The sequence below is a fragment of the Syngnathus typhle genome, linkage group LG15 (genome assembly GCF_033458585.1).
Source record: "Syngnathus typhle isolate RoL2023-S1 ecotype Sweden linkage group LG15, RoL_Styp_1.0, whole genome shotgun sequence".
Classification (NCBI taxonomy): domain Eukaryota; kingdom Metazoa; phylum Chordata; class Actinopteri; order Syngnathiformes; family Syngnathidae; genus Syngnathus; species Syngnathus typhle.
Window position 1 is genome coordinate 5,267,430 of NC_083752.1, and position 13,731 is coordinate 5,281,160.

Here is a 13,731-nt window from a genome sequence, read left to right on the forward strand (position 1 = left end):
TAGTGAATAATTCACAAGACCACGGGACAACATTGCAATATATACTGTTTTAATGCTGGTGTGCACGGTTTGCTTCCATCCTATCCATCTGTGTGTTCTGTGTTTATTTCATTCATCCAAATGCGTTTAAACAGTTTAAAGCTCGTCTTCAAACATGAAGATCAGATTTTTGTGGCTTGTTGCTTGACAAGGCATGGGACCATCCAAGCGAGCGGAATACTGCTTTATAGTGCACTCAGCTCTTTTTTTTTTTTCTATTGTTGCACAGAAAGTGATTTTCACATTTAGAATAAGGCGAGAAGCATCTTTGCACCTCTTATTGAGGGACTGAGATCAGCATTCAGCAGCGATTCATAAATGCTGCATTTCAGATAGCTGGTGGGCATGAAGTGACTTCAACTTGTGTAACGCTGAAATTCATTAATTAATATTGATATAGCTTTTCTATTTAATTAATATAAAACCACCTTCAAGGGAGGTTGTTTGTTCATAAAAAAAAAAGTAAATGAAAAAACTTATCTGGCATCACAAGACGAAATTCAGATAAAACTGAAGAGTGAAGAAAAATCGTACTTGTTCTGGGCTCGGTTGATATTGCACTCCTGCCAGACACGCTCGGCAACCTGACTGGCGAGCTGGCGAGGAATTTTCCCTCCGTGGTGGCTTGATGTGTCCACACTGAACATGTCGCACGAAGAAGGCATCCTCAACCACTTCTGGGCAGAATGAGTGTCCACTACGGAGACAAAAAGATCCAGCGCTTAAGAAAAAACACTCGACTGATTGAATGAGTGAGCTTAATTCAAAAGACAAGATCCCGTTAATAAAGTCAAGAGTTGCAAATCCTCCTTTGACTACCTGAGTGCACCTCCTCAGGCGACGTGGGAGGGGTGAGGGTCACCAATGACATGGCAGGCTCTCGCTGGGATGCAGGCACTTGGTGACCACCCGGATAGACGGCAGTACATTGGGAGGACCCCACGGGGGCCACAACGGGGATGTCTGACTGGGGCACGAGCACGAGGCAGGCTGGGTACACCATTCGCACACCGCCTAAACAAAAAGTCGTACAAAGAGTCAATCCAACACAATGTGTATTATTAACATGATGTAAAAAAAATAAAAACTGACCAACAAGGACCTCTACAGAGGCCAGAGAATCATCTTCCCAATCCATATCTTCCATCTTGTCTTCTAACACACCATCCTTGGCACCGGGACTGATGGGATAAAACTGGTTCCAGTCCTCAATCAACTTCCGGGTGGGTGGGTCGGACATCTTGAACGATTGGCCGGTCAGAGTTCCATTCAGCCCAAAAGGGCTCAAGATGACTATTAAGACAGGAACAGTTGGTTAGTTATAGCCATTTCATTGCTTTTGCTTACATTTTGACTCTTTCCACATTAACCCGCATAATACTATAAATAACATCCTACTTTGCCGTAATACCTTGCTTTCCTTTCCCCCCCCCAATTATTTCAGCTTGATCGCCTTTCTCTCCTCATAATGTTTCCTTTCTTTTATTCTTTGCTTTCCTCATCATTCTGTCATCTCCGGCCTACTCGGGAGCATGTTGACCTTTTCCATAGCAATGCTGGACTCAGCCAGTCCCGGCGGAGTTGCCAAATACTTACAGAGCAATCCAGACGTCAATTATTGGCAAGCGGCGGGCTCTCGGAGGCCATAAACAGAAGCTTATAAAAAGGAGGCCATTCCTCGACAAACACACTTGACTGCACAGACATATGGAGTCACAAAGAGCCCCATCAGTCTGCTTATAGAACAGAGCTTCATCCATCAGCAAATGGAGATACAGCTATAAAGGAACATGCATAATGCATACATGAAAATCGTATGGATATCATCGTATCGGCTTGTTATGCATCCGCTCCCTCTGCATCTATCATACGCTGGAAGTGACGAGGGCTTATATTAACGCTTGGACTGGCCGTGTGGGTGTGTGAGTGAGCATTTGTTAATGCCCCACACTTTTTCATTAAGCGACGAGATGGCCTCCAGACCAAAGTATCGATCCCGTGACTGGACAGTCGAAAAAGCTTGGACGATGCCAACATTGGCTGGAGATAATGAGAAGAAAAATTAGGATGAAGAAAAGGTGTGTCCTTTCAAATCTTTTAAGCGCAGATGTTTCGGGTGTGAGATCCCTTTCTCACATCTGACACTTTAATTATTTGGCAAAAGGAAAAGTGTAGCATCTCCAGGTGAGTCGGAAAAGTGGCTGTCAGCTGGTGTTGGGAGATAGCAAGTATTATCAAGCTACCAGAGCAGATCCACACCCGACTCAGACATCCAACCGATATTTCCGGACAATTCTTGTCAGTTATTATCCATCGTTTATTTCCTGATTTTTTTTTCCCCCTGGCCTACTTTTCTGGTGGTTATGAATGTAGTCAGGGGGGAAATGTTAAAAATAAATATTGACAGTAGGAGAAGTCATGTGACACAAAATTCTGTGGACAAAGATGTCCGTGGACTCGACCACTTTGATAACTATCGAGACCGTAAAACATCTCGGCTGCCTTTCCGGAATGCCCTCCAAGCTTAGCGTTCCACACCAGCTGACAGCAAAGTCAGCAGATACGACCTGTATCATTGAAGACGCACAAGGTCAGGTTTCTGTTAGTATCCGACAAAACGGAGCGAGGGTTGATCGTATTAAACCCTAATTGAATCCAAGCACTTAAATCTCTCTGTTTTCTCCACACGGTGGCCACGAGACTCGCAGGCGAGTCGTGGAAAACAAGATGAAATCCAGCACAATTATGGAGATGCTTTACCATCTTGCACTCAATGCATCCTGCAACCTTTTCTGCACTTGGAGTGCATCTCTGGCTCCCCGAAGACTGTCAAAAGTTCTCAGCTCAGTGTAATGTACTGAGAGTTCATTCCATTCACTCTACGCCCTTTAATGGGGTCACATCCTGGAGAGATCTGCTTTGTTCAACAGTAAACTGAGCTCGGCAGAGGTGAGGGGACAAGGGGGGGGGGGGGGGGGGTTGTGCGAGGAGAGTGAAGATGGATAGACCGAGGTTGATGGAAGTCAGTTCTTCCCTGACACGACGCTTAGTTAGCTTCTGGGAGAGGCACTGCAGCAGTGAACCACAGCTGGATGTCAAATAATATCGCAGTGTGCATCCATTATAAATACTGAATATATTACACAGACAAGTACCAAATTACTCTTAATAAACTGGGCAGATTGTGAAATTTTATCGGGTGAATGGGGCTTTAAATGCGAATGAAGGAAAGAAGAAAATTGCAAAAATTGAAGTTGTGTTGGAGTTTCAATTTAAAAAAAAAAAAAAAAAAAAAGAGACATCCTTGACAATTGGTTCATAGTCTGATATCAAGGATAGCCACCAACAATAACCGTATTTTCCGCACTATAAGACGCACCTAAAAATCTCCAATTTTCTCAAAAGCCGACAGTGCGCTTTGTAATCCGGTGCGCCTTATATATGGACTAATATGGATTCGTGGATGAGGACTAATTTATTAAAGTAAGCTTTACGTGTTAATTTTGTGTGTTGTGTGATATTAACATTTGAGCAATGTTGAGTTATTGATATAATGCTATTGTTTTCACTATTTTGAGTGTTACTATATTGGGATTGCATTAACGTTTGAGCAACGTTGAGTTATTTATTCTATGCGCCTTATAATCCAGTGCACCTTATATATGATCAAAGTTTTAAACTGGGCCATTCATTGAAGGTGCGCCTTATAATCCGGTGCGCCTTATAGTGCGGAAAATACGGTACTTGAACTCAAACAGTACTTATCATTTTTGGTCTTAACGGTCCATAAAATGAACACTTCTCACAATATTACACATTGTAGTTGATCCAATCAAAAATGATGACTTTCATTCCAATATAGCAACAGTAAAAGACTGACAAGGCGGCAATCACAGAAACAGACGGTGTCATTTAATCCAAGTTCTCACAATGGACATGGTTGAGCTATGTGAGACACTGTGACATTTATTTATAGTCTAATAAAATGACATTATTAGTGAACGAACAACTGAACGAACCCCTATGGGTGAGTGAGGCGACACAGTTTTGCCACAGTAAGTGATTACAGCTCATGTCACAAGTCTCCGTATCTTAAAATGAATAAAAAAAATTTTAAAAAGTCAAATGGTTTCTTGTAACCTTCTGTCGTGAGGGACTGGATTTATTTGAATTACAGTTGTGGCTCGTGAACATTGTTATTCCACTGGAGTGGCAGCATAAAGATGGGGGGGGGGCGGTTGTCTGCTTTTCTCTGAGGCTTAAAATTAAGCAGTGTATTTGAATCTTGAAATAACACAGGCAGGTTAGGTACATGGGCGTAAAAATAGCCCTGGAATACATTTCTGATTAGATCATGTAAATTAGATTACACTTAAGAGGCAGGCTTGTGATGACTAATGAATTTTATTTTTTTCATCACTAAAGAGACTTTCACTTCTGACATATGTCCTTTGAATTATCCTGGAGCAATTAACTCGCTCGCAGAAGTGTCATAACAGTCGGAATCAACTTTTTCAACAATTTAAATTATCCATTAAAACAATTACGCCATTATTCTTTTGTGCAGAGGCAATTTATTTTCTATAGGTAAAACAGAAAAGGATCATTTATAACTAATTCAACCTCCACTACTCCACACAAATAAAATGTGCATTAAACATCAGCAATATATATATATTTTTTTTTGCTGGAACTCTTAGCTCCACCCACCTTGGAAGGGGTTCGACGCCTGCTGAGCCAGAGTGAGATGCTCCTCTGTCAGATGGTAAACGGGCTGGTGCTGGTTGATCTCCACGCTGGTACATACGTTGCTCTCGCCGTGCAAGAAGAAGGTGAAGGCGCAAGACAGGTGCTCGCTGTAAGCAAGACAGAGACACAAATGAGTCTTCTTGGATGCATCGTTGAAGTGCAAGAACGTGACCAAAGTGGAAGGGGAGGGGCAGGCAGTCTGTGAATTCATCTCTAAAATGGTGTTATGTAAAAAAAATATTCATCATTTATATATATTTAATTGTATTATGGGATAGGGCAAAAAGAAATGCGGTCCATTGTCTGCATAGTTTTCCACTTTCTTCCAGCCCCATCTTGGTCGCTATACAAATACGTCGAAGGACGGCTAACTGAAAGTGAACACGGTGCGGTTGGAAGTGGATCAAAAGAGGGTTGCTTCTTTAGAGGATTTGATTAAGAAAATATCAGTCTTCTCCCTCCGACTCTCGCACACCTACTCTGCAGAGGATTAAGAAAAGGAGCAGATAGGCAGGCGCCGGCCCGGGCGCAATGAAGATGGAGCGAGAGCACTTCAAATAAGATAATACCGAATACATAGTAGCGAGATGCCCTAAGCTGGTGCCCGCCGAGACTGGCGTTCAATCTTATAATCATTTTCCTCGGAAAAAAAAATGAAGGAATGCTCATTAGTGAATGGCTGATATTCATATTTTGTGTGTGTGTGTCTTCACTCACGATAAGAGTGATGAAGGTGAGCTACAGACTTATGAATCTACCGGAGTACTTTTACGTCAACTCAATATACCGAAAGAGCAAAGAATTGTACAAAAATATTCTGCCTTAGGAAAGATAAGAATTGTATCCTTATAGATGGCATCTGGATTTTCTGAATTTCCAATACGACTGGTTCTATATTTTTTGTCCATAATGACATTTGAACATTCAGCCCTTGGGTCCCAAAGTCTTTGAGGAAAACGTGCCACTGAATTAAAAAATTAACAATTTAATTAACAATGGCAGGGAAAAAGAACGGACAGAACAAGTCCTATAACTGCCAGAAAAAAATATATTTAAATTTATTTATATGAGGGATACTTTTAAATTCCATAGCTCCGACAGGAATTGATGTTCGCCTTCAAAGTGAAAAAGAAATAAAGTTTTCATCGCAGAGGCCATACAATCTGTTTAAATAATTCATTTCTTCCCCTTCCCAACTATTTTCAAAAGGGATCCCTTGAATCAACATATATCTTGGGATAAGAGATTAAAGATGACGATTTTAAAACATGTTTTCAGCATTTCCTCAAGATGACAATAACTGCTCATTCACGAGGGTTATCTTATCCCCTCAAGTCTTTCCTGGAGTTTCCTGGCTGACTGGAATATTTATCATCCTTATCAGATGGCCAAACCACTTCAACTCATTGGCGGTGTAATGGAGCAGAGGGCTGGACTCGATGCTCCTTTCAAAATACCTCTGCTCCTCACCTCAACGCTCAGCCAAGCCAACCTGTGAAGGAAACGTGCTTGAGCCACTTAGAGCTCATTCGCAGTCATTAGCCTAAGCTTATAACCGTCGGAGGGGCTCGGGACATCGATTCAAAGCTTTGCCTTGCAGCTCGGCTTCTTCTTAATCATTACGAAGCGCTGCACGGCCACCCGGCCGTTTAAGCTCGTTTACGGAGAAGACTTTCCTCACTAGGGGTTACGCTTTCGACCAGAAAGGAGTGGTTCCAAAATGAAATGAACAGTGACCTAGCTTACTTGGGGTGGTTACTTTTACACAGACCATCTAACGCTACATTTGAATTCATCGACGGATTCCAGAGGGGTAATGCGTAGTTTCATGACGCCATTTCTTTGGTATCGAGGGCCTAAGTGGGAACGGCCGGGAAATAATTGCTCTTTTCGTCATCGGGTAGTTACAGCCGTGATGAACGGAGAAAAGGTGGAGGGTTGAGGCTGCGGGGGAAAAAAAAATAAAAAGACCTTTACGAAATAAGGCCATATGGTGCAACCCCCCCAAAAAAATGGAGCCTTTGTTTAAGGAGGTGTGATATGACAGCTCTGGTCATAGAGCAGTAAATTAAACTTGGCTTTTTTTTGACTGCTGTTTAAGAGGAACCACTTGGGAAACTGATGAAGTCAAAGGCCTCAATTGCCGTACAGTATGAATGTGTACAAGCGCTTTATAGAAGTGCAATAAAACGGATGTGCTTTTAACACCATGTGCATGGAATTAAAACAAGATGGCGAAATGGAGAGATGGTTTGTGTTGTATTGTGCACACCTCAACAGAAAAACACGCAATACCTTACACGACACGTTCGTATGCGTAAAGTGCTTGAGGGAGCGGGTTGCCATCTGTGGCTCAGCACATTCAAATTGCAGACTAGCGTAAATAGCATGTGAAAGATGCGCCGACAGGATTACCAATTATATTACTACCTGTGGAAACGTAAAAGTCTTCTCCTTACGGTCTGCCTGTATGTATTTGAAATGTATTTGTTATTGCGAGGTGGAGCAGCTGAGCCGCTGGGTCACGTGGTGTCAACAGGTGTACGCTTAGCATTTGACAAAGAGACGACCAAAACAACATCACGGCGTGTCTTTACACATGGCCGTCACCAGTAAAGAAAAACAGTCCCTTCGCAAACTGTTGCGCAATCCTTTCATATCCGTGTGTGATGTCTGATTGTAAAAATTAGCTGATCGGTGTTATCCAATGTAATTCTTTGCTACGAATCTTTGAAAAAAAAAAAAAGAAATTCTACACACCAAATGATCACCCCCCCATTCCCAGTTGGCAACAGCTAAATTCACAGTCTTAAGTCTCAGATGCAAAGGGTCAAAGGCCAAGAATAAAATATAATCCGGTGAGTATTTGGAGAAGTGCGACAAGATGGGAAGGTGGCTCCATTTGCTGTCAGCTGCCAAGTGATGGAAATGAGGTGCCAAAGGCCAGCAGCAAGTCGTGTGGCAGCGGGAAGACATCAGAGAGACTGAATGGGGCTGATAGCCACCACCGTCGTCACGTGGATAGGTTGCTGTTGACCAACCAAAATTAAAATAGCTTCGCTTAATCTTAAATAAAAGGGACATGCATATCCCTGTCAGTGACTTTGTCAAACCTAAAATATTGGAGTAAAGTGTAATTGCTGACTCAAACTACTTCTAAATGCCTCCCAGTGGGTGCGTCTATAATTTGTTGTTGCAACATGAAAACCTGAACCAATGGAGCATCCTAATCCAACAATCCGCCGTCTAATCTGCTGTAAAGGAACACTGTATTTATATTTTTTTGTCTCGCGGGATCACTGCTTTATTGGCAAACGAGACGCATTTTCCCGACGCTCCATCTTTATAATGCTTTGGCTCCCATTTGCCAGAAAGCAAACCCCGTCTATGTCCCAATGTAATATGAATTTTGTTTGCTAATGTGAAGAATTAATACAAGCCTCACGGGGGAACTTTAATGGGGACGACTAGCATAATGAGGAGATTCCAGGTAATGTTTTGCCACACGCTTGCAAGGACAATATGGAACTTGTCAAGTCAAGAGAGTCTCAAGGGAGTGACGGCGGACAATGGGGGGGGACGGGAGCATGAAAAGACGGGAGGAAAAAACAAGGAGACTGCAGTGCTGTGACATTCCTCAAATGCTTGGTGTGTTCGCAGCTAAGAGTTGCGCTTCCGTTGAGATGAAGACAACAACTTGCACTGGAAAGAGCCAGACACCCATCCATCTCTTGACATTTGATCACCTCTGCTTTGACGTGTCCATTTGCTTGCTAATAACATCTGAAGCAAGGAAACGTGGTTTGCCTGACTGGTTCTGGAATTAAAGCTACTAATTCTTGAAAAATAAAAACTACGGCCATCTTGAAACATCATCATTCTTCTTTGGTCTATAAGGGGTTTCCCATACTGCAAAAAAATGTAATCCTGTTGAAAATTTAGGCCATGTTAAGATCCCAACATGACCCTTATGGATTAGAACAGTTGTCCTCCGAATTCCAAAATGTCAGCACTGAAACGTCTATTATGGAAAAAAAAAAAAAATCTAAAGTCACAGCCTATAAAAAGACAGGTGTCGTTTAAAATTTAACATGTCAAATATTAAAGAAACATGTAAATTGCAGACCATGTGGACCGAGCATAGCATATTTTGCTCTTCTTTTTTTTTGGGGGGGGGGGGTACCGTAATTTTCGGACTATAAGTCGCGTGTTTTTTCATAGTTTGGGGGGGGGGGGGGTTGACTTATACTCAGTAGCGACTTATATACATATATATGTTTTTTTACTTTTTGGGGCATTTTATGGCTAGTGCGATTTATACTCCAGTGTGATTTATAGTCCGAAAATTACGGTACCACATTTCGATGAGTAATAGATGCCCCCGAAACTCAGAGGTGCCCCTTGCTGGCAGAAACGACTAAATACTCCAAGTCCCTTTTGACAACTATCAGTGCAATCTCAGCCCAGGGCACATCACCGTTCTCATCTCACGGCTTTAATTTAGGTTTGGAATCACCGTGACACAATGCGAAACCTGTCCTTTGATTTTAGCCCAAATAAAATATACACGGGCACCTGTCCAAGATGATATAAGCTCCCCTACTGTCAAGCCACCTGACCACTGGGAAACACGTTGCTGCCAACCTAGCACAAACACACACCACAAGAGCCATGCCTGCGTTTGGCTGCACTCAGTGTTTACACAAGAGAGTGAGCGGACAAAACAATAAGCTAAAACTCTTAAGGCCAGCAGGTTTCAACACACATACACACACAAATCTTGATTACTTGGAATTGATTTCCCTCAGCCACAAATGCAGGAGAGCCTCTTTACACATGTCAGATTAAAGCCGGAAGGCAAGAGAGGTCTATGAAACGCGAAGATCATACAGAAATAGGTCATACAGACACAACCCCAAAAATGCACGTCAGGTTCCAGATTGCTCCCGTCGCACCCAAACCCACGTTATACATTTTCAAATAACTCACCAGCCAGTGTGTTTGCAATCAGCTTCTCTCTCATGCAGACGGGAGTTCTTAGATTAAAAATATAAATCAATAAATGAATCTATTCTCACACTGCGTAAAATCTTTAATTTCCAGAGAGCATTTTGATAATAAGAGAATAAAGTAAGAATCAATTGCAGACTATAAGTTATCCTTTTTTCTTTTACATTTGGAAGCGGTATAGAAAATAGATTATTATTATGATCATTATTTATATCATTATTATCGTTATTATTAATAATAATATTGTTATTATTATGAATACCATCTGAGTCTTCTATTTTAAAAGACAAACCTATGAGAACAATCACAGTGATGACACAGAAAGCACTGCATTATAATTCAAGCATTTACACCATTAATAAGCCTCCTGTCGGAACTCTAATATGTATGTATATGAAATACGAGAAGAAAGAGCCATATATGTAAACACAGAGCCGCAAGTCATGTGCTCCTGTTGCTGCAAGGACTAATGAATTACAAGAAACAGCCAGGGGTAACGATATTTGACCCTTTCCCGGAGGTCTACATGTGTTGTGATTGTTTCAAAGCGCATTATTCCTTGCTCTTGTTGGCATCTCTTGCAGACTGCATGCTGGCTGTTGACACAAACACACACACACACACACATGCTCCTATGCACATCGTCTGCCTGTGTGTTTGTCTTATGCTCCGAGCACGGAGGGGATAAATTTAGCGCTTTAGCCCCAGACTGGAGGCAGTGGCCCTTTATCCCGCACTGTCCTACTTAACAAGAGCGCGGCTTGCCGCGGTGGTGCACTGGGACGCACACACAAACACACACCTACCTCCTGACACTGGACACAACAATGCCAAAAGAATGTTCTCAGACACAGAACAGTTACACTCATCATGTGCTCAAATTCTTGATTCAAAGGAACGTAAGATGGAAAAAAAAAACATTTGATTTGAACACTCTTATTACATCTTGTGAAGCGCTGCTTTAAAAACGCTATTCCTTTATCCTGATCAAAACATCAAGCACTAGTTTTCGGAAACGGGGCCAATTAGGAGCAAGTTGACAAGTCGACTTTGACCAATAGTATGCAAGCATCCCGCTTCACCTAGGAAACACGCGATCCCAGGGTGCATTTCTCTGCTGCCATGACAACCGAGATGAGCTCTCCCTTGTCCGTTCCCTCTCTCCATCGCTCTCAGGCTCTCCCTCTTTTTTTCTCTCCTGCTGTTTTCCAAAGCCAGTCTAGCTCACAGCGTCACCGGAACAACCTGCTTGCACTACTTGAAGACAAAGAAAGATTTGCACTTGTCAACACATGTTGGATTTTTTTTTTTTTTTGCAAACAATAACAAAATATAAAAATAAAATATATAAATCGTAAATGGGAGCCTTAGGAAGCAGAAACCTTTTTTTATAATATTTAAGAATGCTAAGAAAATAAAGGAGGCTACTGTGTGTGTGTGTGTGTGTGTCGGGGGGGGGGGGGTCATAAGTATTTCAATCCAGGCTCTGAGGGCGAGGGTTGAGGTTATGAACACTGTCAGCTGGCTCCAGCCTCCACCAACTGGAGACTTGGGATGATTAACAGGGAGGTGTGGACTTGGGGTGGAGGGATGGAGGGGGGGGGGGGGTCTTTTGAGCTTTTTCCATCAGCAGATGGCAACTGAGCAGTCCAACCAAAATCTTAAGTCTATTTTTACTTCCCAGAACAGGGAAAGGTACATCAAATAAATTCAATGCTATAACATTTAGCGCTAAATAAAGACATGACACCAACATGACCACTAACATTCAACAATTAACTGTGCCAATTGTGCAGGCATTTGAGGAGAAAACAAGAGTCCGAATATGATGTGAAGGAATTTAAAAGCAAAACAACAAATGGAGGCGTTGTGTCTGTTCAAATTCCAGTGTGGCTGAAACACATAAAAGGAAATCGCAACAACGTCCCTGACAACAAGTAAAATTCAGGGTGGTTGCACCACTATTTATAACCTGCCCAGTCTGTTCTGAGACAGCATAAGGGGGGGGGGGGGTGGAGGGAAGGCTGCGGAGTGAAAGAGAGACATATGAGAGCAAATGAGAAACAGAGAGAGAGAGAGAGAGAGAGAGAGAGTGAGAGCGTGTGTGTGTGTTCCACAGAAGAAGAAAAGAGGAAAGGATTCATTTTTTCCTCTTGGCTGGCCGGGGCTAGTCACTCCTCGCTTTGCAATGTAACCGAGCTAAACAAGTCATGAATGTCGCAGCCAGTTCTACTTTGCATTATTTTGCCCCTCTTAGGTTTTGGAGTGACACCTTGTCAGCAGAGGGATAATAAAATGATGTACAAAAATGTTTTTAAAAAATGATGCTGTTGTGTGTGGCCCTTACATATGTGAGCTGGAATTTTGCATCCATTAAAGATAATGATAATAATAACGATAATAATAATAATGATGATAATAATAATAATAATAATAATAATAATAATAATTGTAAGACCAAAAAAAATATCTGCTCTTCTTTCTCCCATCAAAAACAATATTAAATATAAGATAATAATAATAGTGATAATAATAATAATAATTGTAAGACAAAAAAATATATCTGCTCTTCTTTCTCCCATCAAAAACAATATTAAATATAAATTATAAAAATATAAATTAAATATAAATATAAAACGATATTTGTGTGCGTCCAAAGATGACCCTAGTGTATCACCATTGGGGCCAAAACCTTTCCCAGGGACATCAATGTTCTATACAGCCTGATCCATTCCTAATCCTTTTGTTTACTTTCGAGCGCTGCTGCTTTCAAGAATACATTACTGCACCGCAAACAACCTGCAGCCGAGTAGCATAATGTGCACACATGATGGATATCAACCGACAAGCTACGAGTAATTGCGGACAGTTAACCATTCAAATGCATCATTCTTGAGATGAACGAGTAAACAACGCAATTGTTTTAAAATGCATTTCGACCCTGTGTATTTGTAGGATTGAAAAAAAAAAAAAATCACTGTATGCTTCGATCTGAGCCAGGTGCTCGCTCCGCAGCTTATCCTTAAACAAAGGCAATTAAACTGTTAACTTTGCATCATCGAAAGCCTCGCGCAACCCGCAGGGCCGCATCCGACCACCAGAAACAAATGTAAAACGGGAAAACAAATGCTAACCTCTTGTTGATAGGCTTCTCATCCTTCTCGTAAGGTTTGACAAACCACTTGCCGATGCGCACAAAGCTGCGATTCATGAGGCAGCGCTCCAGCAGGTTGTGGATGGCTTTGAACAGCAGCGTGCGGCACTCGTAGGAAAGACCATTCTCCCAGAGTCCATCGTCCTCGGCTGGAGGGCAGAGAAGAAAAAAATTTACTCATAAGGTCATAAGGTATTCATTTAAAAGATGAAATGGAGGTCCGACGGCGTCAAGCGTATTTTGCAATGACATCATTGTGTTACGGAAGAGTCATTCCTTTTTTGTCACTGCACACTAATTAAATCAATGTCATGAAATTGAAACGTGCATGCCTTCACTAAAGCGGGATTAAACATTCAGTAGTACGGTGATATTTTAAAGCAGCATGAAATGATTATTTATTCAATTTCCTTTGTACACGCCAATAAATATGAACAGAAGGGACATGTTGAAAAGGTTGCTCAGGGGCAAGATGGTGACGAGAGCGTCACACCTTTTGCAAGGACCCGGACACTTGAGAGTGAACACACGCAAACAAACCAATTCTTAGAAATGCAAAGCTGCGAGCCGTGTCTCAAATGACAAGACATAAAAATGCAAAGTGTGCTCACTCTGACTGACAGACAGACAGCTCCAGGAGACACCTGCTGCTCCCTGCTTTTCGACTGTGGAAGTTCCAGTTGATCCCCTCAGTGTCTATTTTTTTTTTTCCTCTCTTACTGTCTATATTGTGTATTTTATGCATCAGTGAGGCTGATGCATTGCGCATTTCAATACAG

General features: G+C 41.9%; 1 protein-coding gene across 4 annotated transcripts in view; it reads right to left on the bottom strand.

Annotated features, from left to right (window-relative positions):
* The window catches only part of med13a (mediator complex subunit 13a), a 42,365-nt gene that overhangs the window by 16,719 nt on the left and 11,915 nt on the right, over positions 1-13,731 (bottom strand). For 2 of the 4 annotated variants that reach the window (XM_061298583.1, XM_061298584.1), the window contains 5 exons: positions 12,933-13,101; positions 4,750-4,895; positions 1,132-1,332; positions 859-1,053; positions 574-736 (listed from right to left, as the gene is read on the bottom strand). In XM_061298583.1, the coding sequence (XP_061154567.1) occupies positions 574-736; positions 859-1,053; positions 1,132-1,332; positions 4,750-4,895; positions 12,933-13,101 (874 nt within the window). Of the gene's footprint in view, positions 1-573; positions 737-858; positions 1,054-1,131; positions 1,333-4,749; positions 4,896-10,880; positions 11,056-12,932; positions 13,102-13,731 lie in introns of those variants that run through there. The other 2 variants (XM_061298585.1, XM_061298586.1) reach the window with 2 other exon arrangements.